Source organism: Eumetopias jubatus, unplaced genomic scaffold (assembly GCF_037043125.1).
Source record: "Eumetopias jubatus isolate StellerSeaLion01/CBP00866 unplaced genomic scaffold, mEumJub1_p1.0 scaffold_1, whole genome shotgun sequence".
NCBI classification, from domain to species: domain Eukaryota; kingdom Metazoa; phylum Chordata; class Mammalia; order Carnivora; family Otariidae; genus Eumetopias; species Eumetopias jubatus.
In genome coordinates this window covers 117,267,837-117,294,177 of record NW_028274807.1, presented here as the reverse complement: position 1 = coordinate 117,294,177, position 26,341 = coordinate 117,267,837, and the positions used below count along the sequence as shown (strand labels likewise).

The 26,341-nt window shown below is 38.7% G+C and overlaps 1 protein-coding gene across 1 annotated transcript in view; it reads right to left on the bottom strand.

Annotated features, from left to right (window-relative positions):
- Positions 1 to 26,341, bottom strand: part of SLC9A9 (solute carrier family 9 member A9) — a 564,530-nt gene that overhangs the window by 382,453 nt on the left and 155,736 nt on the right. The window contains exon 6 of the mRNA XM_028099209.2: positions 8,749 to 8,854. Within this exon, the coding sequence (XP_027955010.1) occupies positions 8,749 to 8,854 (106 nt within the window). The remainder of the gene's footprint in view (positions 1 to 8,748; positions 8,855 to 26,341) is intronic.

Here is a 26,341-nt window from a genome sequence, read left to right as displayed (position 1 = left end):
TGATATAAGCAGAGCCAATCCGAATCCTTCTCTGTGTCTGACATGCAAATATTGGGAGTATGAAGTGTTACTTTGAGATAGAACAATATAAGCCTGGAGATGTCATTAGCCACCCTCTTCTGTTTGTTAGAATAAGTCATGTATTTATACTAGGAAAGAGTGAGGCTGGCACTAAGAGGAAATCAGAACCAAGAAAGAAAAAGGAAAGAATAGACAATAGAAAAATAAAGTAGACATGTTTGAATCCCTGAGTCCTGGCTTGCCCAGAGTTGCCCCTGCTAAAGAGGCCAATGAATTCTTTTTGCCTAAGCTCATTTGAATTGGGTTTCTGTCACTTACGTCTAATACACCAATGAATTAAAGTACAATGGAATTAAGATAAGAAAGCATCAATATGGGTTTCTCTTATTTGTTTATTTTTGGTAGATCAATTTGTCATGCATGCCTTGACATGGAGCAGAGGAAGTTCTAAGTCATGAGGCTGATTTCTGGAGAATCAGTGAGTGATCATCCTATCTAATCCAAGAGACAAGGAACAGAGTCAACAGGATAAGCCAAAGTCACTTCCCAGTACTCTGAACAAGGACATTAAGAGCTAGGGTAGGGAGATGCCGGAGTCAGCCAGGAAACAGGCACCAGGCATCAGGAATAAGAAAAACCAAACAGCACAGGAGCCGGCAGGGGTGTGGGCCTACCCATTCCTGCTAGGTGATGCCACCTGGTGTCCAAAAAATGAAGTCGGCATGGAATTGACTGCCAGGAGAAGTTCTTAAGCAAAAGGGCCTTAACTTTTTTTTTTTTTTTAAATTATATATCACAGCAGTATCTAGACAGGCATCAAAATAAATGGTTTCATGCTGATGATCAGTTTCCAAGGCAAATATCAAAGTGAATTACCTTCAGAAAGATGTGTCAAGATATAAGAAACTTGTTTTTAAGTTAAGCAGATTCGTAAGAAATATACTTTATGGTTGTGATAACAGTTTTGGTTTATTCTCATCAAAAGGAGACACCTTATCACCTCTGTGTTTACAACTATGGGTCAAATGGGAGAGGAAGTTGACCTAATGAAGATAATGAACAAGCTTTTCAAATATTCAGAAGAAGCAGTATAAAGAATATTAAACATCCATCCTCTGGAACAGATTTTAATGAGAGGATTAGTAAAATGTCTCTACCTTCATCTGAAAAGGTATACGAACTTGCTCCCTCAGTAATTATTTAAGAACCTTCCAAATAATTAGCTGTGTGTTGTGGGGGATGAAGAAAGGTAGAACTTGCCTTCAAGGAGCTTGCAATCTATTTAGACATGATGGTACCAAGAGAAATAATGAATTTCTTTAGTGATATATGTTTATAACCAACCCTAAGCAACTGCTTTCTGGGATGATTTTTAGAGCAAGGTTTGTGCACATATTAAATTAAATAGCTACAAGCTATTGTTTGCCTATTTTAGTGAGGAGCTGTTGAAGGCAGGGATGGGTGACTGTACCTATCCATCTATATCATCAATGCTCAGCGTAATGTCTGGCAGATATAGATCCTCAGTATATTTTTGTTGAATGAATGGATGATAGATGTCTCGAGTTTCCTTAGTCACATGGTTCTTTGAGTCTCACAGCCATCCCATTAACTTCCATGTTAAATTTTGCTTAAGATGCATGAAATATAAAAAGTGTAGTCTTTCAAAATGTCACTCACTCTAAGTGCCAAGCGTTCACCGGTATCACACTTTAAATGACATTTTCTAGTAAGAACCTCTAGGCAGCATAACAACACTCTTATTTAAAAAAAGAATATTAGTGCTCTATTTCTCCCTCCTTTTTAATGATCTACACTGAATTTCCTTAGAAGTATTTGCTTATAAGGTAACAAAGGCACTAGTGTGTATTTATTGTCATCCAAGAGCCAGCTGTTTAATGGGGTTCTTATTTTATCTCTAAGAAAATCTGGAGGCATTTGTACATTGTGGAATTATTTCTCAAGTAGGTCTTTCAGTACAATATTGGCAATATTTCTGTTTTGCAGATAAATGGCCGAGAACACTCCAAAGCCTCTTTCTGCTCTTTCATGGGTAGAGAAAATTTTAGACTTAAACCTTTATAGAATCTGTATTTGTTTTATTTCTTTTAAAGATTTACTTATTTATTTTAGGTAGGGGGAGAAAGGGGGACAGAGAGAGAATCTTCAAGCAGACTCCCCGCTGAGTGCAGAGCCTGATGCAGGGCTTGATCTCACAACCCTGAGATATGGCCTGAGCTGAAATCAAGAGTTGGATGCTTAACGGACTGAGTGACCCAGGTGTCCCTAGAATCTGTATTTAAGTGAAGATTTCCTATTATTAGGTATGTTTATGGGGGATTCTTTGGACCACAGTGGATCAGAAGTAGCTTAATCTATTTCCAATAAATATATATATAAGCCAAAAGTGGAAAATGAAAATCACCTATGATCCCACCTAACACTTTGATTTTATATATAAATTATATTTATAATATGTTATAATTATATGTATATACTCACAGACACACACAAATTTGGCTGTGATTTTTTAACTAAAATAGGTCTTACTGTATATATCATTTTAAAATTTCTTACTTTCTTTAAAACTGTATTGTGAATATCTTTTCACATCAATATATTTTTCTCCCTATGTCATTTTTCAAATGACTGCATAAGGATTACATGATATTAATATGTTATAATTTACTCAACCAACTAGTAACTTATGTACAATTTCTTGCTCAAATCAATGCACTCATCTCCATGGAGAAATTGTTACATAGGCTCTTAGTTACCTCTTAGGATAAATTTCTAGAAATGAAATAGGTGGATCAGAAGACTAACATATTCTAATTAATTCTTTTTTTTTTTTTAAAGATTTTATTTATTTATTTGACAGAGAGACACAGAGAGAGCAGGAACATGAGCAGGGGGAGTGGGAGATCTAATTAATTCTTAACGAATAATGCCAATTGCCTTTGTAAAAGTTCCATTGCTTTTCTCTTTCACCAATAATGTAGAAGGGTTCCCACTTCCTCAAACTCCAGTTTATCTGAAGGATGCTTGTTCTTTCATGAGTTCTGGAGATTTGAAGATTTGCTCATCAAAAAATAATACTTTGTTAGTGGTTTAATTTGTTTTATTTCGTTACTAGTGAAGCTGATCTTATTTAGCAGTATTATTGGCCATTTGTGTTTCTTCTGTTCATTATCTACTTACATCCTATGCCCATCTTTCTATTATGTTTACTTTTTCCTGATTGGTCTTTGATAACAGCAGTAATATCAGCAGCTAATATCTAACTTCTAGTGAGTGTTATGAGCCAGGCCCTGTTCTAGGTGTTTTATGTTTGATCTTATCTAATGAGGTGAGGGCTTTTACCAGCTCTATTTTATAAACAAGGCATCTAGGCACAGAGAGGTTAAGTAATTTACCTAAAGTAACATAACTAGTACATTTTGTATATTAAGGAGATTAACAATTCATCATGTACATTATAAAGACCATCAACCTATCAACATGTGTGTTGAAACTGCTTTCATTGGTTTCTCCTTCATCATTTATTTGTGTTGACTCTTGCTTCGTAGGATTGCTGGACTCTACTGCCATCAAATAAATTGGCTTTTCTTTTCTAGTTTCTGCTTTTGATATCTTGATCACCTAAAGAATACTTTAAACAGATATGATTCAAACAAATTCAAACATTCAAACAGGATAAAAGATACAAAATAAAGAGTTAAATTACATTTTCCCCCTTTGTATAAATCAGAGTTCTACAAAGCAAAAGTATCTCCTTTAACCATTTATGTTTTTCGTTCTTCTGATGATTGTCCTATGACTCTAAATAATATGGATATACCTCCATTTCTTGATTTATCAACTCCACATAGTATATATTGATTTATTATTATGAGAGATGTGACATTTTAGTTAACTTATCCCTTCCTTTCCCTCTCCCTTTTTCCAACTAACTCCCATGAGTAATATCAATTTTGGTTGTGAGTGCCTTCATAACTTTCAGTAATATGCTTCAACCTCTATTTCTTGATTTATAAACTTTAGAAAGTATGCCTTAACTAAGTGCTTCATTCTTAGTTGGGGAAATCACATGTGAAAATGGTTATTCTCTATATTCCTTGGATCATAAAATGCCGTATTTATGAAAGAATACTTCACTAGAAGCAGGTCTATCCTTAGTCATTTTAATGAAAGCAAAGAGATACGTGTAAGTAGAGTGAAAGATATTGATATAAATGGTTATATAAATTATAAGTATATATATCTTTATATAGCATATATTACATAGATTTTGGAGATTATAGAGTCTTTCCAGCTATAATGCTTCATTTATTGTTCAAAATAATTTTGTAATGTATACAAAACAACTGTTCTTACATTTCATAGGTAAGGAAACAAGCACGGAAAATTTATAGTCACATACAGTCATTGTTGTTGTCTTCTAGGTTTGGTTGTGTTTTGTTTCTGTACAGCATCCACTTCTTTTTTGTGGCAATATCACTCTGAGCAATAATCCCACCTTTCCCCAGGCTTAGTTTATATGCTTTCAAGTGAAAATGAGTACAGTCTTAAACTCATGAAGCATGTGACTTAGAGCTGAGCCAATAAATGCAGGACATTTCTCTGGCCACAGTGGGTCGGAAATGGCATTATAATTGATAAAGTGTACTAAGATTTGGACTGGGAATAATGGGACAAAGATGCTTGCTCCATTCTCCTGAAAGAAGGCACAGCCCTCAGAGATACTGGCAGCCAACTGGCACCAACTGACCAGGTGAGGGAGCTAACCCTGAAGAAGTTGAGAAAAAAAAGAGTTCCTGCTCATTTCACTGGGTCCTTTGCTGCCATTTCTACTCCTGCTGTTCAGTCACATCAGCCAACACAAATTCCCTTTTTGCTTACTCCGGTTTGGGTTGGTTTCCTGTCAACTGCACAGTTAATCTGTAGCAATCCTGACACCAGCTCTTTTTTGACTTGAATCTAGGGCTCTTTGTACTCCACCATACTGCCTCTGAAAGCAATATCTTTGTTCAGGATTCAAAAACACACATCCTTCAAGACCTCTTCAGTATGTCTTTTGCCTCCCTTCATAGCTTATTAAACAATCTTTAGAAAAATGCAAAACCATCACGTGGAATTCATTCATTTATGAACCAATACACATTCTATGTGTTTGGGGATGGCATTCCCTACATACTTAAAATGACAGTATGGGTCAGAGAAAGACAAGCCAATTTCAAAATTTTTTGTTAAATAAAGTCAATTTTATTTTAAGTTGAACAATTCTGGATCATTTTAAGCCATAGGGACACCATCCACCACCTGCTGCTGTGTATAATAGTTGTCATCAAATTCAATTGTACGTTAGTTGTCTGAAACTCGGAGCACATATAACCTAAGAAACAGTATTATAATTTGCCATTGGCTTCTTAGACTAGCACAGAAAAGCTGACTTAATCTAAAATGTGGCTAAATTACTATATATTTGAATGAAATCCTAGAGCACAGTATTGTCACAATACTAACAATTATAATTTTAAAAATACTAAAACTGAAAAGGATGGTTCTTAAACAGGAATATTTATTTATTTATTTATTTATTTATTTATTTATTTAAAGATTTTATCTTTGTTTGACAGAGAGAGAGAGACAGCAAGAGAGGGAACACAAGCAGGGGGAGGGGAAGAAGGAGAGAGAGAAACAGGCTTCACGCTGAGCAGGGAGCCCAACATGGGGCTCAATCCCAGGATCTTGAGATCATGACCCGAGCTGAAGGCAGACGCTTAATGACTGAGCCACCCAGGAGCCCCATGACACAAGAGTATTTAGTGATGGGAGATGGGAATGTAAATGAAATTGTGTGGCCATTCCAAAGGAGCTCTGGAGGCTGTGCCAAGGGCCATAGTGGTTGATGATTTGAGTTCTTTATTAAACTTGATTTCACATCAAAATGCATCACTTTTCTTTTCCATGGTACAAGAAGAGCTCTATCACTACTCTTAAACTTCAAAACTACACAAAGATGGAACTAAGAAGAGGAAAACACAAAAGGGATTTCATTTGTTCTTTTTTTTTTGTTAAGATTGATTTATTTTAGAGAGAGAGGAGAGCATGCATGTGCCTGCGTGAGCATGCGCATAAGTGAGGGGAGGAGCAGAGGGAGAAAATCCACAAGCAGACTCCCCACTGAGCACAGAGCCTAATGTTGGACTCCATTCCTTGATATGAGATCATTTGACCTGAGCCAAAACCAAGAGTCAAATACTTAACCAACTGAGCCACCCTGGCGCCCCTCATTTGTACTTTTAATATGCATTTCAAGCACATAGACTCTGTTCAAAAAGTTACTATCTGGGGCGCCTGGGTGGCTCAGTCGTTAAGCGTCTGCCTTCAGCTCGGGTCATGATCCCAGGGTCCTGGGATCAAGCCCCGCGTCGGGCTCCCTGCTTGGTGGGAAGCCTGCTTCTCCCTCTGCCACTCTCCCTGCTTGTATTCCCTCTCTCACTGTCTCTCTCTCTCTGTCAAATAAATAAATAAAATCTTAAAAAAAAGTTACTATCTAAAAAAAGCCAAATATAAGTGTAAACCCAAGATTGCCCTGCTATGCTGGAAGGGAATTGATGGAGGTTCATGCAGGGCTAGATTAGGGGCTCAGCTTGTGGGCTAGTGGTTCCTGAAGGAGACTGAGGTAAGTGGTGAAAGACCCGATTAGGTAGAAACAAGGTGGGGAGGAGCAAACTCTGTGCGTATAAAAAAAAGGCATGAGTTACCAGGCAGAGAGTTGTGTCAGGGTGCACAGTTTCATGTGAAGGAAGAGGAAAGTGAAGAGACAAATGTTTGAACTTCTGGTCTGAAAGTCATGCAAAACTTTTAAAAAGCACATAAGCAAGTGAGCAAAGAGTACAACATTGTGGAAAATTGCACAGGGTGGAGGATGTGGCCAACCACAGATAGCACTGGTGGACAGAGAGTCCAGATCCAGGATGGTGTAGGTACACAGTCTCAGTAGAGCTAAGGAAGGGGCCAGTGGGGTCCAGGTGCACCAGGTAGAAGAAAGAGCCTGCAGTTTGAATGTGTGGAAGTTTCCATGTCAGGTATTTCTACTTTAGTTTTCCTTTTACTTTAAAGGTGGAACTTTTGCGGGTCACTCTGTGTGACACCTCAATCGCCAAATCTGGGAAACATAAGATTTTGGCTAGAATGGCAAGTGTCTTGTGCCTAGTAAGGAAGAGATCTTGTCATGGTGTGAAACACTTCTTAAGACATGCAATGCGTGGGTAGATGAGCGAAAAGGCACGGCCATAATAACCATGTACTGACCTGAAGAGATAATAAATAGACTGTTTCAAATGCCCCTGGGGCTTTCACACAACCTCATCAATATTCATCCTTGGAGTCTGCATTTTTAGTGGGAAACTAGTGAATGACGGTGCTGAAAGTGGAAAGGCCAAACTCTCCCTTGGTTGTAGTTGCGTGACTCTTTCCCAAGCTCATCTGTGCTTTAGTGGTTTCGTTTTGCTTGGCCTTTTACAACTTGGCAGCCCAAGAAGCAAAAATGAGGGACTCAGCAGATTTGAAAAAATGTTTACTCCAAATGTTCCTTTAGTACTTGTATTTCTTGGACAGAGATTCCTGATGTTCTAATTAATTGTTCTTGGTGTTTTCTTTAAAAGCATCCATTAGCATTTGTGAATCTGCCATGGCTTTTGCTCTCAGTTTCCATTCACCTGATATTTTCCTTTAATGTAGGAAAGGCACCTCTTCGGCCAGGTGAAATATAAGTTTATTTGAAGACCTTGCTTAAAAGTTGCAGAATTCACTGGCAACTTTGGGTGATGGCCTTAAGAAATGTCAGCTGGTAGAAGAGTAGTGCTATTCTACGGTTTCCTACTCTCCTCTGTGAGATCTGTCTTTTAAACATCTTTTGTTACTTCACAATACATTTTCAAATGCATTTGAAGTGATTAACACTGTGAATTGAGTCCTGTTGTCATATTTAATTGTCAGCTAGCTATTTTTCCTTTGGGGTATTTGACAGTTGCCCAAAATGTTCGTCTTAATCTAAAACCAAGAAGAGACCTCTGACATAGTGAAAGCCACCAAAGTGGCATTTATTAAATATAAAAGGGCACCAGTTCTCATCTCGAAAAGAAAATTCTTCTAGGATCAAGGGAAAATTACGTTAGCACTTAGTTGAAGCTCTATTAGTGTCACATGTCACATGAGGATTTAAAGATATGTGTGTTCCTATAATACATAAAATTTGCATTGAGAAATAAAGGGTAGTCTGACTCTCAGGTTCTATCTCCAATATGTCAAACTTACTATAAATCCAATGGTTAGCATTAGTCCATTATCTGGAAAATGGTTTGCATTAAGGAAAAAATTAAATGATATTGATTTGAAATGAGGGAAGCTCATATGTGCATTTTTGGAACTCTAAGTGAATCAGCTAAATATATGCACCTGAGGAGAAAAAGTTACCCTCTGGGTAGTATCTTGTAATAGGTTGGAAACATGAAACTCATTAATAGTGTTAAAAATTTGGTACTTCATGAATTATACCCATTATTAGAGATTTTCTATGGTAGCAATTGTTTAAAAAAAAGAAATTGCCACATCTCTATGACATAAGAGAAAAGATACTCTAAAGCCACTGGGAATTACCACCAACTGGAAGCATATTTCACATGGTCAAAAAAACAGAGGCCAAGTTCTGGTACTTACTATGTGAGGACGATGGCCACTGCATCATTCAACACACTCTCCCCAAACAGGAGTGTGTACAGGTTGGGGTCGACGTGCAGTTCATGGAAAATGGCCAGCACTGTCACTAGGAGGAGACACACACAAATATGCAGAGTTAGCTAAAACACAGCCATGGATTTTTCCTTGGTTGTGGTCACCTCTAAAAAGGATTCATTAAATGTTCATCTTCTCAAATCTATCCTTGGTTTCTACACTGGACCTTCATTTAAAAAAAATCTGATGGGTCACTCCCTTGCTTAGAGATTTCTCTGGGCTTCCCACTGCTTTCAGAGAAAGTTTGAGCTCCTTGGTCCAAGTCTTCTATAGTCCGCACCCTGCTTATCTTCCAGCATCTCCCCCTGTATCCCTTGCTCACCCTTTGCTGCCTGCCTCAAGTCACACTGAACTTGCCATAATTTCTCCAAATCACCCAAATCATGTAATTTTTAAATTTGCGTTTTTGTTCACTTTACCAGAGCAGCAATTTCTTTCCCATCCATGAGCTACCATTCCCCCCAATTCCTTAAATGTATACACACATACCCACACATACAACTTCTTGTTTCCCCCAAGCCCCATTCTTCATTCTTTAAAAACCTCTCAAGTGTCCCCCAGGACCCCAATTCCTCAGCAGAAATCTGGCTCACTGCTTTTTGATCCCTGTATTTGAATGAAATCACAAAACTTATCACAGAAGACACTGGGAGCTCCCCGGAGACAGGGCACATCTTTGCAACACTGGGTACTTGGCAAATGCTCAGTAAGTGTTTGATGCATGAATGACTGAGTGAATGAATGCATTAATGAATGAATGTTGTTACATGGCCTACTCCTGTGAAGGGAGAGGTGGTTGGCACCTGATTGGCACCTGATTATACTCATCTATAAAGATGAACCCTATGTTCCTAAAAGCAGGATCGAAGGACTTGTTTCTGGCAGCCTGCTGCTTGGCTACTGTATGCACACATATTGTATGGAGCCTCTGAGCATACATCAGGACAGTAAATAATCACACACTGATTATCTGTGTTCATCAAAACCATTCAGTGTCTTGATACTTGAAACAGTTATGCAAAGTGTGAAAAGCAATCATTAGGAAAATGATCCATTGAGTTGATTGCCAAAGGGGTAAAGAGGATGATTGGGAATGATACTGATGGTAAATTTTTTAAGGCGGAGTGGGCATTTTCATTTCTATCCTTTCCTAGTTCATGGACTGTGAGGTTGGTAACTATGTTGTATAAAAGAATAGTGCTATGGGGAACAAAAGCTGAGTGTGAAGATTTTGTAAGTAGAATCAAGAAGTTTGGTACTTGTTCTGCTGCAGTGGGGAGCCAGGAAAGGATTTTTATCAGAAGAGTGACAATCTGATTTTAGTTTTGGAAATAAAGCACAGGCAGCAGGGCAGAGGACAGAATGGACACGTGGCTAGAGGCTTTCCCAAATGTTCTACCAATAAATTAGCTATACTGAAATAGAAAGAATCCTAGATTCAGACTCACAAACTCCTGTATATCCTGCCTCACCCAGCACATCCACCATCCTGGGTTCTGATAGGTCAATGGCCATGGTGCTTTGTACTTCACTTAATTCATTGGTTTTTATCTTCCCTGTGTGTCACTAGCCCTTAGGACAGTGTTACAATATAGCAAGGCTTTAATGAGTGAATAAATAAAAGATAATGTCAGAGAGGACACAGCAAAAGAGACTGTATGTCCAAAATATTTGGGATGGAGAATTGATGAGTCTTGGTGTTTGACAGGCAGCAAGGGGTGATTCTGGGTTTCAATCCTAGACAATTAATGGATGGGCTGCATAAGAGAAATTAGTTTGTGGACAGGGGAATATAGTAAGTTTGGTTTTGGACATGCTGACTTAAATAGGTGGAATTTCAAATGGAAATTTCAGTAAGAAAGCTGGAAATAAAAGGCTGGAACTATACAGAGTTAAGACAGAAGAAAGAATTTGGGGATTATAAGCATATAGATGAAACATAAAGCCACAAGAATGGCCGAGCACTTGGGCAAGGTATATAGACAAGGAAGAGAGTTCATAAGAGATTCTTAGGGACATTTACAGTTAAGGGGTGAGTGGAGAAAAAGAAGCGTGAAAGACACAAGTGGTATATTTGCCAAACCTGACCCTAAGTATGAACAAGTCAGCTGGAAACTATATCCATCATGAATTTCTGTAGATAGATTTTTTATTTACCAAAAATTATCCTAGAGGAAGGAATATTGAACTCAACAACCAGCTTTGGGATAGAAGGGACAACAGAAATAAAATGTTATGCATTGGCATGACAATTAGCCAGATCCCATTTTGCCAGATATAGAATCAGTTTCATTATTCTAGCTGAATAGGTCCTTAATGATGATAGGCAAAATGGCAGAGATGTATTCTCTAGTAGTGGGTAGGTGTTCACATTTGCTACAACCCTTACTCTTTGCAGGTAGTGGTAGGAGGGGAAGGTAGCAATCATCTCTGCTAAGTAATCTCTTTCTCCTTCTTGGATAGAGTCAAGACCTTGTATCTCATCAAAACAAAGAGGCTTCAGTTGGGGAGTTTTAATTAACAGCATTTTCCTTTCCCTAGGATTTTGTGGAATAAAAGTAAAGTTATTCTTAAACTACAAAATTCTAACATGGCAGCTTTATTGCTGACTTTCATCTCTGTAGTTATTTGCATTTCTAAGCTCTGAAGATGACTTGCAGCTCATCTGCACTCCCAGAGAGGTTTCCTAGGCTCACAAATAGGGATGAAGAACCTGTGTTTCTTCCCCCTGCCTCCCCAGTTATGGGGTACCCTCTGTGCTGAGAGGGACTCTTCATCTTTCTGGTGAGAACTTTAGGCTTTTGGAGGGAAAGGCTTTTAACTGAATATCTAGTTTTGTTCAAAATTGTTCTGGCATTCCCACAATTCCTTTTGCACAAAGAACTGAACTCTACTTCATAAGCGATATCCCACACAAAAGAGAAAAGCTATTACTTTGCACATTCCTATCTACCCTGTGAAGAAATGGAACAGTTTCGAAATAAAGCCAGGCAGTGTAACCTACAAGATGGAATATTTGCTGGGACCACAAATGAATTGAATAGGTGAGTCAGGAAATTAGCAACCCACTCTTACTGCTAAGCTTGGAGCTCTTAAAGAAACTCATCTAATTAGCTCACTGGCAGGGCTCGATCTTACACAGAATGTCCAAGACTCTGTGGCACCTTCCCAGGAGACAATCTCTTGGAACTGTGGTGGACACGCTCACACCAGCTCTGTGCACACCTGGTTGGGTTTGTAAGGACAACCTGGGCCCAAGGCTGGCCAAAAAGCAATGAGACTTCTTGTGAGAGTATGAGGAGAACACACTGGACACCATGTAGATAGGAAGGGATGGAGACACAATCCAATTTCTTAAACCTCTGATTTTAGCAGGGATTTGGTCTTATTTGCCTTTGTCACACTTTAGTTCCACTTATCTCTTTGTGGCAAGTTCTAACACTCCATTTGGGGCTTGGGGTTCCTGTTCTTCCATACACCCTCTCCCTACCTGACTTTTTAGCTAGAGAAAAACCCATTTGGTCTCTCAAATTGGTAGTAAGAGATACAAGCACATATAACCTTATGCTTAAATAGATGAGCACACACAAACACACACAGCTACTCCTGGTGAGAGTAGTGGATGATTGAGAAATGTCATTGAATCACTGGAGATTTCTGAGAAAATAAATAATTTCAGCAAACAGCAAGAGGTAGTGGGGGGCATGAATGATGAGGCAGTGGTGTGGATTGCACTAAGAAGCTGGTGATGAGGGATGGAGAGAGAAAAAGTAGTCTATGGGGTATAAAGCCAGGTGAGACTTTTTCTTAGCTTTCTAATTTATAGGAACAGAACAGAATAAGCCAGAGGAAAGAGAGGTTGAAGACAGAGGAAAAAGAAGGGGAACTGGTGGAACAAGGTCGAGAGAAGGCAGAGACCAACTGATGTGTTGAAATAAAGTTGTCTTCTCAGTAGAGCAAGATCATTTGCTGAGAGCGAGGGGACCAACACATGAATTAGAGGCTAAAGGAGGGTTGAAAATGGCCAGAATATCTGGTGGTGGGGGGGATGATTCAAGTTTTATGAAAAATTATTAAGGTTATATATAAGATAATTCTCATTCTTCAAGAGAAAATCCCCAACAGTAAAGTAATATGATATTTTGATTAATTTCTTCATCATACCAAGAGTCTTGTCCCCTACAATTTATTATAGCATCAAAACTAATATTTTCTCATCTCAAATATAATAAGCGTAACTGGAGATAATAATACAGATAATGACTGCTGGACCCCATCAATACAACCATGTGCTGATTCTTAAAAGATATTTTCCTTTTTTCTTTTTCTTTTAATGGTAGTATTTTAACTGACTGCTTTTCCAATGCTCTTTCTCTTTCAGTCACTTGTAAGCCTTCTGGGTGATTTAGTGACAGTCTCTTCCCTAGGATCTCCATTAGTAGCTTTCTGACCCATATTTTTTTAGTGTTTTACAAAGAATCTAAATTTCAAATGACATTTTAATGCAGCAGCTCTCAGTAACCTGGCACAAGATCTGCCTGGGTCCATGGACAACCTCACACAATAGTTCTTACCCCTGTTGTTCTAAGTTATCACTCAGTCTTGTCAAATGCTGGCTTTCCCTGGAGAGTGCTTTCTGTGGTTTTCTGTGCAAATCAGTATGTACAACATTTGTCCCCGACACATGGACAACCAAATATCTCAGGCTTGTGCAGCAGAATTGTGTCAGGCCTGACAGGTGGAAAACCCTGGAATTCTCATAAGCAAGGTAGCATTTTTCCAGTTCCAAAAGTGAGTATTGTGAAAATGTGTTTTCTTTTTCTCAGAGGGTTGATGGAGGAGGAAATTCTCCTGTAACTTTCCCCACTTTTCTGAAATATTGTACATAGTGAGATTTCAAGAAGAAGCTTCCAAAAAAATTGAAGTATCCTGAATACAGGCTGAAATACTGGAAATTTTTTGAGCCTAAACCTTCTCAGTGGAGACTCGGCAGCAGAATCAGTACACAAATTGGTTTTGCCAGTCAAGCTCTGCTAATCATATCTCAGAAATACAACTAGAAAACCTCAACCTTCTAAAATAGATCAGAGAAACAATACTAGATCTAGAAAGCTAATCACTAGAAGTTACTACATTGAGGTAATTCTAAATGAGAAGTTACACAAAACATCATGAATGATTTAGCCTTAAAACATTATAATTTTATTTTGGCCATCAATATATCATTTTGGTACAGAGTTAGTAGTGGAGAAAATACTATATGCAATAACACTATTACAGTCTTCTTCACCAAGGATCCTTGGGAGAAAGAAGCTCTCATGCCCCAAGTAATGTTTTGAAAGTATCATCTAGGGACCCCTGGGTTTTCTGAGACCTATCCAGGAAGATCCCCAAAGTCAAATCCATTTTCAGAGTAATATGAAAATGCTACTTGTATTTTTCATTCTTAATCTTTCATCTGTGTACAGTGGAATTTTCCAGGGGCTTTATGAGGCAGGACAGTGCAACTGAATGCAGAAGCAGATGTGAGAATCCAGCTGTCTTCTCTTACAACACACATTAAAAAAATGTAAAGCAATGTAACTTTTCTTAGTAAATTTTTTTTGCTTTGGAATTAATTTATTTTTCATAAAAATATGTTATTTAATATGTAAATGGTTTATGGTTGTTATTTTCTTTATTTTTTATTTTTAGAGAGAGAGCAATGTGTTCAGAGGTAGAGAAAGAGAATCTTAAGCAGGCCCCACAGGCAGCATGGAGTCCAACATGGGGCTCGATCTCACGACCCTGAGATCATGACCTGAGCCAAGATCAAGAGTTGGATGCTTAACTGACTGAGCCACCCAGGTGCCCCTATGATTGTATTTTCAATTAACAAAATATGTTTTAAAATTTTTTAAGTTCTAATATGGTAAATATTGATAGATATAACACACATAAGCAAAAACTCCTTGGGGTCTTTCTCTCATTTTGAAGAGTTGTAAAGGGCTTGTGACAACAAAAAGCTTGAGAAGCATTGTCCTAAGGCATTTGTTGTATGTAATGAATTAACTTATATTCTATGCATTAAGCTAAGCATCATCTTGTAAGGAAATGAAAAGGGAAAAAATAGCCCCTCAAATAATTTTCTGTAGAGCTTAATTCTCTTGTTGGATTCCTGTTGAGTAAGGCTCCCTAGATCTTACTATCTCTTGTCACACAGTAACAAGCTGATTCTTTTGGCACGCACATAGAGGATTTCTATGAACTCTTAAATGAGGAAAATTATTCTTTTCACATTAACTCCACTAGTACACTTCTGGAATCACATTTCTGTCATTAGTATTTGTACTTATTTAAGTCTTTGTTTTTTTTTTTTGGAATGTAAGTGCTTTGTGGACAGAGATTGTTTCTTCAATATGTAGATACATAATCAAAACATTGACAATCACACATCTTTTCCTTGACTTCAAACATGGCTGAATGGTGTTCCAGAATAATTTACTTTCTCTTGTGCTTAAAAACCAAAAGTAAGGTCCTTAGAAGTCACTAAGAGTATAAAAAGGTCATCTGAAGATCATGACGTTTGGCATTGAGAAGAGAAAAATAAATAAGATATATGAAGATTGAAAAGAGAGAAACCTGAGAATAAATCTGGTGTTGGGGGATGTTTTCCAGATTTTGTGTTTGGGAATTTATAGACTGAAATCTGCTAGCACTTTATCTAGTACTTTAAAATTTTTCCCAAAAGTACCTACAACAGGAATATTCTAAATTTAACATTAGCACAGAACATAAACATTTAACGAAGACCCAATTTTCTCACCAATGGTGTTTAATGAGCCATGGTGCAGTTTAATGGGGGAATCTTTGCAGTATGCCCAACATCTGAGTGAGGATGACTCTCCCTGTTGTGCAAGGATTCTCTGATCAAGATTATGACCTAAGCATTTTTCCATTTTAAAAATGAATATGGTAGACAAGGGTTTGCCTACAAATCATGAAATAAATTCAGAGAAAAGATCAGTGGAGTCATAAAGCAGCCAAAATTTGGATGAGTCCCAAAAAATCAACACTTGGGGGTAAAGATATCACTGTGACCCTTTAAAATGTAACAATTGTAAGGAAAGAGATAATTGTGTTAGTCATGACCACAGTACACATCAAATAAGTGGGCCTCACAAACAAATTTTTCTCTTGCTACAAAAATATATGAAGCAAATAGTGTCATATACTATAATTTCTCAACTTGTGGATCAAAACCCTGAGGGACAAAACAGGAAGGTTTCAAAGTAAAGGGTGAATAGTCCTGTTTTCTAAGCAGATTAGCAAAACTGCTAAGAGTGAACAAAAGTAGTATTAAGAAGAGTCTACACTGAGCATGTGAGAGAGAAAGGGGGAAAAAAAGACATGAGGAGAGAAATCATATCATGAATCCATTCATTCCCATCATCACTCTATGTGGTAGGCTGAATAATGTCCCCCAAAGATGTCTATACACTAATGTCTGGAAGCCATGCATATATTACCTTTATAGCAAAAGAGACTGTGCAGATGTAACTAAGTTTACCTTAAAACAGGTAGATTATGTTGGATTATATGGGTGGCTCCAACAAAGTCACATTAGACTTTAAATAAAGAGAAACTTCTTTGCCTGGATTCAGAGAGATGCAACTGAAGAGAAGAAAAGAGACTCAAAAAAAAAAAAAAAAAAAAAAAGGAATGCCATGAAGATTTCATGTGTGAGAAAGATACCATACGCTTGCTGACTCTGAGATGCAGAAGATCACCTGCAAGGGCTGAAGACAGACCTCTAGGAGGCCAGAGTGTCCACAGCTTTCTGTCAGCAAGGAAAAGGACCCCCCATTCCACAACTGCAAGGAACAGATTCTGCTAGTCATCTGAATGAGCCTGGAAGTGGATTCTTCCTACAGCTTTCCCTTAAGAGCCCAGACAATCAACACTTTTGATTTTGGCCTTGTGAGATCCAGAGTAGAGAACCCAGTTGAATCAACCTGGACTACTGACCTATAGAAGTATAAGATAATAAATCTACATTATCTTAAGCTGTTTGTGGTCATTTGTTATAGCATCCCTAGCAAACCAGTACACTCTGCTCCCCTCTCACAGAAGGAACTACAAAATGATGGGCAGGTTAAACCCCCAGGCATTTGACTTTTCTTTCCCCCCAATACCTTTTTTTATTTTTAAGATTTATTTATTTGAGAGAGCGAGAGTACACGAGAGGGGAGAGGGTCAGAGGGAGAAGCAGGCTCCTCGCCAAGCAGGGAGCACGATGCAGGACTCGATCCCAGGACTCCGGGATCATGACCTGAGCCGAAGGCAGTTGCTTAATCAACTGAGCCACCCAGGTGCCCGGCATTTGACATTTTAATACATGAGTTACCGAGTAGGGATGTGGCCAGAACAACCTCTCATAAGCCACAGTCTTCCCTGCCCCTACCCAACCACTGGTAGAAGAGAAGTCACTAAGGAATGTCTGGGTGGCTCAGTGGGTTAAGCATCTGCTTTCAGCTCAGGTCATGATCCCAGGGTCCTAGGATGGAGTCCCACATCCAGTTCTTTGCTCAGCGGGGAGCCTGCTTCTCCCTCTGCCTGCCGCTCTCCCTGCTTGTGCTCTCTCTCTCTCTCTGACAAATAATAAATTTTTAAAAAATCACTCATTTACCCAGAATGTATTCTTTTATAGCTCATCAAATCACTTTATTTTCCAGTGTTTATCCTATCTGGGGTACACTGTTGAGCATGGTCAGCATTAAGAATTGGTGCTGAGATAGGAATAACAAAGACTAAACCAGGATGGAGGGTCAGCACAACTGGGCAAACCAAGTCTGAGGAGAGCAAGCCAAAAGTAATAAAGCAGCTTTTAAGCAAGCAATGGCCATTTTTATTTTTTTTCTTTAAACCTTTTCTTCGGTATTTTATAAATTTACTATAATAAGCATGGATTCCTTGTAGAATCAGAAAGGAAAAAAGCCATTTTAAAATTGGCAAAACTTAATGAGGAGATAAAGCATGGAACTCGGAGTCTCTTCCCACAGCTCGGGAGGCAACACATGAGGACCCCTCCCCTCCTCACTCCTTCTCAGGACTTCCTCCCTGGGCTTCCAGACTGCAAGCCCTCTAGTATAGGGCACTGTAGACCTTTGCAAGGTCTCTGCATGTGCTCTCTTTTTTACACTGGAGAGCCTAGCCTCTCTTTGCTTCCCTTCAGCCCCTCCAGCCTCTCTTTCTCACTCTCTCTTCTGTGAACCCATCACTTTAATACAAATGCTGCCCAGGAATACCTCCTCAGTTCCCTTCTCATTCTACCAACGTGTCCTGGGCAATCTCATCTGCACCCAGCCATCTTAATTTCCAGTCCATTCCTTTCTCTCTGTCAACTACAGACTCCCATATCCAGCCATTGCCCAGACAACTCCACCCGGAGTTCTTTCACTGGGACAAATACTTATTAAGCACCAACTCTGTGCCTGATGCTGAGTGTGGGTGTTCCCCACCCCCTAGCCAGCCCCAGTCAATCTGCTGCTCTTACTCTTGAATTACTCAGAAATGGCATTATCACCAACCAAGAAGCTCTTCGTTTGTGTTAAAAAATGTTGTGATTTATCTTACTTGCAGTGGGAAGATCTCTGGACTTTAGAGGATATGATATCAAGAGGCAGGCCACACTTTGCAGTTCAGTAGTTTACAAGGTCAGTCAAGGAAAGAAAAAGAAAACAGTTCCAGAGGTGCTATATTATATCAGATACTGCAGCATGAACTAGCTTTGTCATATCTGAAATTTTAGCTCTTTGTGGTAATCCTTTCTGGACTGGAAAATAATATAAGAATGCAGAAGTTTGACTGTAGATAAATGCATTTTCTTATGTGAAAGCAGCATTAAAAAAACAAAACAAAACAACCCCCCCCAAAAATAGCTTGCAAGCATTTTAACTTTTTTATGAATTGCTTCTCTTGATAAAAAGTTGGTCATCACTGGTTATCAGTTGTTCATCTATATATTCCCCAATGCCTTTTATAGTTTCTGGCAAGCAGTAGACAATTGATTCTGTTGATTAAATGAGTGAATGAATGAATGACTCCTGAAGGTCATGCGCCATGTAACTAACCCCTTGAGGGGCAGACCAGCTCCTGCCTGCCTGGTATTCTCCCACTGGGATCACTCACTTCTTTGCTCACTCACTGACCTGGCAGCACTTGTTTTAAAAAGCTGTCTCCATTTCAGTTCAAAATAATAAATTGAACAACACAATGCTTTTTATCTGTAGTACCCAGGTAAAAGGTCAGTCTCCGTCCTTTCTTGGCTATGTTCTAGGAAGGAAGCCACTTTGCAAGGAATTCTAAAGCAAGGGGCCACTGAGAGGCTGTGTAGGGCAAGTGGACCCAATCCCAATCAGCTACTAGTGGGTGCTCTCCTGGCTCCTCTAGGCATCTCATTCTTAAGGAGGCACTCACTTTCAGGGTTGTGCAGGTGCTAACTCTGCACTTACACAACCCTAAGAAGTGTTACTGGAGTGGTGGGGGTGGGAGGGATGGGGTGGCTGGGTGATAGACATTGGGGAGGGTATGTGCTACGGTGAGCGCTGTGAATTGTGCAAGACTGTTGAATCACAGATCTGTACTTCTGAAACAAATAACGCAACATATTTTAAGAAAAAAAGAAAAAGAAGATAGCAGGAGAGGAAGAATGAAGGGGAGTAAGTCAGAGGGGGAGACGAACCAGGAGAGATGATGGACTCTGAAAAACAAACTGAGGCTTCTAGAGGGGAGGAGGGTAGGGGGATGGGTTAGCCTGGTGATGGGTATTAAAGAGGGCACGTTCTGCATGGAGCACTGGGTGTTATGAACAAACAATGAATCATGGAACACTACATCAAAAACAAATGATGTAATATATGGTGATTAACATAACAATTAAAAAAAAAGAAACTGTAAAAAAAAGAAAAAGTATAAGTGCCATCTTCAACCTGACTCTCTAGTTGCCTTACTCCTCCATGGTTTTGACCTCAGTCAGCCAAGCTGAGCCCTAGAGGGAGCCAGACAGCTTCTTGTCCAGGGAGATACTAAGAAATTTCCAAATCCAATTTGGCACAATGTGCAACATCTTCGTTAGCACGTAAAGGGAACGTGTGGGCTGGATGCTTTCAAAACTTCTGCCCTGCAGGTCTGTCTTTGAATATAGCTGAGAATGAACTGCTTTCATTTAAACAGAGCCATTCCATTCCCCAAAACAGCGAGCCAGAGAGGTCTGTCAGCCACAGCTGTTTCCCAGCTGTCCACAGAGCCATTGAATTGCTCCAAAGGGTTTTTTACCGTGTTCTTGAAATTTCATCCTCAGAACACCTGGAGTCTTGCATTATCCACTTTCAATATCCTGAAGCATTCATATAGTAGGTTGTCATCTATTATCTTCTCCAGTTCTGTTCTGTGGAGCTGATTTTCCATACCTGGGCTTCCGATATATGAAGAAAGACCTTTGTGCCAAGACCATGCTATTTACAACTTTGTCCCATTATAGAGATAATGGTTGGAACTTGACTCTGATGTAAAACCAACCTGTGTTCAGATCCTAGCTGTGATGCAAATAAACTTGGTGATCTTGAGCCAGTTACTTAACTTCACTATGCTCTCAGTAACCTTTGTCAGTACAGTGGAGATAAAAATATTCCCTTCCTCATAGGTTTTTGGATAACAATGAAGTGGGATAATTCATGTAAAGGGTCTGGTAAATTATAGCTCAATTAATGGTGAGTATGATTATTGTTATTCATGTCATCAAAACCATCAGAGGGTTTGTCACTGTAAGATGGAATGATATCTTCTGCCTGTGTGTTTCTTCTTTTACCCTCAAAAATTACTTCAAGAGAGGAAAATGGATATTATCAAGCAGAGAAACAATGGAAACTCTTTTCTACCTCCCTCTCTCAGAAATTACCTCTTGAATTTCTGCACTTGGAAAGAATACCTAATTCTTGTTCACTGGGCATTTACTTTCTCTTTCAGAGACTCAGGGTCCCCATCTAAAAATGAGGTTGAGTGAGTTTGTCTTTTAGGTCCTTCCAAAGCTAAAGTTCTATGGCTCTCAGACTCAAACTCCAAACTAAAGATTCCAGATGTGGAGTGTACATGTTTTCCTAATTATGCTGATGGAACCTGGATGCAACACTGAAATCAGAGGTTACACAACAGCAAATACAGAATAGTGTTATGGACAAATGATTGTAAGTTTGATTCTTGTCTGCATGAGTGAGGGGAGAGTTCTTATAATAGCAAGTGCATGTGCCCTCCTTGCCTTAACCCTGACCCCCAGGATTATCAAGTCAGGACACCCCCAATGGTGTCTGAGCCCAGGGAGATCTTCCTAAGTTTGAACAAGTCATACTGTCTGTGGTCCTATATGGGAATGGAAAACCACTACTTGTAGGGCCATCTCTTACTGGAGAGAAACATGGTTCATATTTCCTCCAAATGACATGTTATCTCCTTCAATCAGGCAAAATATTGGCTTACGGTGAGGGAAGCTCTAAGCCCTCCCAGTCCCCTTCCACAAGAGTGGTACCAGGGTCCGTGGGGCCCTTTCTCTGTGCTTACAAAGTTTCTTGGACTATCACTCTCTTATCTTTTAAACTTGTATCTACAGCCCTCTTTAAAGATTTTTTAAAAAGATTTATTTATTTATTTGGGGGGAGGGGACAAAGGACAGAGGGAGAAGGAGAAAAAATTTCAAGCAGACTCACACTGAGCATGGAGCCTGAAGCTGGGGTCAATATCACAGACCCTGAGATCATGACCTGAGCCGAAACCAAGAGTCAGATGCTTAACAGACTGCACCCCACCCAGGTGCCCCTAAAGCCCCCTTTAGACTGGAACTTCTTGAGGGCAGCCTCTGTGTCTGGTTTATTGCCCTTTCCCTCAGCCAGTCCTACAGTGCTTACTACATAGCAGGTGCTGAATAAATGTTTGCTAAGTGAAATTAATCATAAAAAGGAGAACTTGACTATTGAGTTTCATTTTGTGTTAAGCCTAATTGGCACATCACTGTTCTATTTTGAGAAGCAGCAGTGGTCTAGAAAAAAGAATATTGGACATGCTTTGTCTCCCATTTCTGGCACTTATAAGCCTTGTACATTTAAATAAACCACTTATGTATTTAGAACCTCAGTTTATTAGAATGGAGATAATTGACTGTGGTGATGATCAAATTAGATGATATATGTGTACACACTTAGTTAATGGTTGTTATCACTAGATGACATACTCCGAAGCAGGAAAATTCAGAGGGAGCTTTTCATTTGCTGCCAATTGGTGGCTTTGGGTTGCTTCTAAATATTGACTCAAGTGCACCATTGCTTTGATGGTAGAATAAAGATGTTACTGATTTTAGAACTAGCTGCAAATTAGCTAAAGTCAATAATATATTTTGATCACATGGCTGTTAGTATCTTGCAAAAACATAGTCTAGTTATCTAAGGAAATAGAGGCTCTGGCTTTTGTATCAATCTTCCTTTAACTTACTATGAAATCTTGAGAAAATTAAAAAAATTCTCTGCACCCAATTATTTCACTTAAATGCGTCCTCTCTACCCAAGAAAACTAGGTGAAAATAACTGAAGTGCTGCGTATGGAAGCTGTCTTGAGTTCTTTGAAAGAGATACACAATATAAATCTAAGCTGTTATTTTTATTTCTGAGTAAATTTGTTCAAGAATAGAATCTGGGTTTATGATGGTGTTTTATGGACCTAGGTTTATGTAGAGGCTTTTAAACTGATACTATTTCTGTGAACTTAATATGGAATTGGATAGACACAGAAAATGCAGTTGAGTTCTGTTAAATGACACTGTATGCAGGCTTGAAACACACTGCACAGTGAAAATGGCCAGTCGCTCTGCAGTCTCCAGAAGCCGGTTGCCTTCAATGGGAAGTACGCTGTCTAATATCCTCTGACTTCCTCAGAGGTGTAATTTTTTCCTCTGGGAATTCAAAGAAAGCATGAGAAAAGACCCTGAATATTCCCTCACTATTTCCCTTCTCCCACAGCAACACTAATACAATACTTCTCTACCAAGTATGATACTAAATGTAGAGTCACCCAACGTCCACAAATAACTGCACAAATAGTTCAAGGACATGAACCTTAAACTATGTGTGAGCATTTTTTTTTCCTTCAGAATGTGGGCATACAACCATCTCAGTCTCCTCTTATGCTGCTTAGCAGATATTAAATGAATGTTGTCTCTGTTCTCTAAGCCAGACTGGTACTGAAGGAACTACTTTGTACATTACATCGTATTTTTGACTACAAATAGAAAGTTATTCAGTTTTCTCTTGAATTCCTGTGTAGAATGTTGATAATACCAGTGATGAGAAACCACAAACTTACTGTAGTCTAACACTCTGAAATGCATAGGCAGAGAGGGCCAGAGGTGAAAAAAATACAATATACATGACTTTAAAAAGAAGACATGACCCAAACAGGAGAAATAGATGAAGACCACAATTAAATATTGAAAAACGACAGTGAGAGTGTGATCAAAGGGACTGAAGGAAAACTAAGCTGAAAAATAAAAACTCTTTTGATTATGACAATGTTGGTAATCATTTCTCCTATGTTAAAAAAAAAAACAAAATTCTAACCAGGGAATTCAATGACAAATGAAAAAAATATGAGACAGCCCTTTAAGTCACCCTTACTGGAGAGGCAGTCCTCCAAAAATAACAGTTCTACTTTTAATTATAGGTTCTTGGGTCTGTTAATCAGCCATCTTCCTCAAGGTTAAGCTTGGTGCAAATAACAGACAAAGATTCAGCAAAATGCCCTGTTTAATTAAAAAGAATTTAATTAAAAATATTTTTATACACATGACCAATCACCATTATTTATGCAGATGTTCCTTCATGGTTCTTTGGAAAGGATTTTTTCTCTCTCTTTTTTTAATATGCTGTTCTTCTGCAAGAACTGATGTGAAATGAGAAGACTATGACTGGTAGTTAATACCTATTTTTATCAAAACAGCAGTGCAGCTCACACATCACCCGTGCAGCCGTAACCATAGTAACCCCAAATAGAAAGGGTCTTCAGATTATCAACACGATCAAAGGTAAGATAGTTCATATGCCTCTGGAATAGTTACACTGCGGAAAACTTTAAAGGATAAAGGTGGCTTTTTTTCCCCCCTCCAACTTAAATGCTGAATGAAAATAGTGACTTGCAAGTACAGTGTATAAAAACGTCTCTCATTTTGGAAGACTCTTATTTCCTCAAAGTGTTAACAGAAAAGATGAAAACTCAATGCTACACATTTGTCCAGTGCTTCTACCTGATTATGCCGAGGAGACAATAATAATCATTTTGCCAAGCTGGAGATTTTGTTATAGGGAAAACCCCACCCTTGGTTGGCCTGCAGGATGAGAAGCCATAATTTGTGTCCATGTGTTTGGGGGATGGCTATGGTCAGTGGTCACTGTAGACACACATTACATGGGATAAGCTATATATAGTGATTCAGGGTCTGGATTGTCCAACTACGAATAAGAGGAGCTTTTCCTTAGAGAAACAGTGGAACTGATTTTAAGAAACAGTGAAGTACCAACCCAAACACAGACCTGAGTTTGGCTTTATAATTTGTGGTTGGGTTAGGGTGGAGTGGGGAGGGATGGGTGAGCAGGGAATAAAGCCTAGAACACCCATGCTCAATTATTCTATCAGAGGAACTATGATTTATATAATTCAAATAGATTATACAAGCCTTTATACAACATTTTGTAATGCCTCATGTGACTACAAGAGCAGCATCTGGAAGCATAGGGAAACCACTTGGAATTTTAAATATCTAAGTGTATAGAAGATATTACAAAAAGTAGGGAATCCACATGAAGATAAATATAATTCAATTGTTCTTCTTTTAAATCTCTTTATATTGGAGATTGACTACGAAAGTGGGTAAACAAGTAATGAAATATGAGAAAACAGTTATTTTATCATGGCTACTTAAGAAAACAATGGATATCTGGCAATTTTACATTCAATTGTAAACAAATAAGAATGCTATGATAGTGTTATCTAAAAAGCCAATAAAGTGACTTAGAAGAACTCATTGTTAGTAAAAATTTATTTTATAGGTTAGCAATTTACAAAAAATTTTCTATACAGCATTTCATTTGATCTTACAGCAATTCTGTGAAGAAATCGGAGGTATTTTCTATTATGTTTTGTTTTTATAGTGTCTATTTTAAGGACATGGGAAGTGAGGTTCAGAGAAGTTAAAGCACTAAAACGTACTGCTCCATTCACCCATGACACTAATCTTGCTTTAATGAGCAGACACTTTTAATATCCAGGATAATTCGGTCACTAGAAGACACTATCTTGACTTCATTTTTAGGTAACCCTCCTACTCCACCACATGCCTATTTTGTTTTTAGGGGCAGTTCTTCTTGGGATTAAAAGTTTATTATCCATCCCTAACTGTGATCATTTTTTGCCAATAACTTCCTAGGAACTCTCTTAGATTTTTAACCCACAAAATTAGGAGCTGGTGACATATTCTCCAGTGTCCTAACTCACACTTCCTCTCAGGACCAATTTGCCCCCAAATTAGAGTGACACCTATTTGTGATTTTAGGTAGGATATACTGGAAACACTGGGTAATGGAGAATGCCAGGAGACAGGTGGACTGGTGGCATCTCAGAAGGGCAGTCTCTACTCTAAGAGGGGGAAGTCTCAGAGATTAGTACTGAGCCTGCTTTATTCTATAATTCACTAGTTTACTCAGAAATGCAAATATTTCACTCATCAATTCTTATATCCATCAGGTCTCTGGACTAGCATCATCAGCATCAACTGGACACTTAGAATTGCAGTTTTGGACCCCATCCCAGACCTACTGAATCAGAATATCTGGAGATAGAGCCCAGGAATCTGCATATTAACAAACTCTCCAAGTGAGTTTTAAGTACACTCAAGTTGGAGAACCACTAAGTAGAGCAGGAATTACCTCAGCAATTATCTAATTCCTCTAGAATATATGAGGAAACTAAACCTAGAAAGGTAATGTAGACAGCTGATTTGTCCTGTGAGTTAGTAGCAGGAACTGAACTAGACCTCAGATCTCCCAACTCCCAGTAATAAAAATAGCATGGTGCCATGACACTTGTCAAGTAGAGGCTGGTTGGGCTCAACATTAGCAAAGCAGAAACTTTGACTTTGTATCTATATTCCTCTTGGCTTCTAATTTCAATAAATGAATTATCATCCATGCATTTAATTTAGGCTCCAGACAGGATAATGCCAGAGTGAATTTTCTACATTCAATTAACAAGAGCCAGTAGTCTGCTTATGAAAGCCAACATCCAGTGCTCAGGGCTTCATCAAACACTCGGGATTCTTAGCACACTTTAGCTGCCAGAGTAAGTCAAGATGTGTGACTTACATGTAATACACAAAGTCACCGAATTTTTTTTTTTTTTTACTTCATGGCATGTGCAATAATATATTGAGTTGGATGATTTTCCT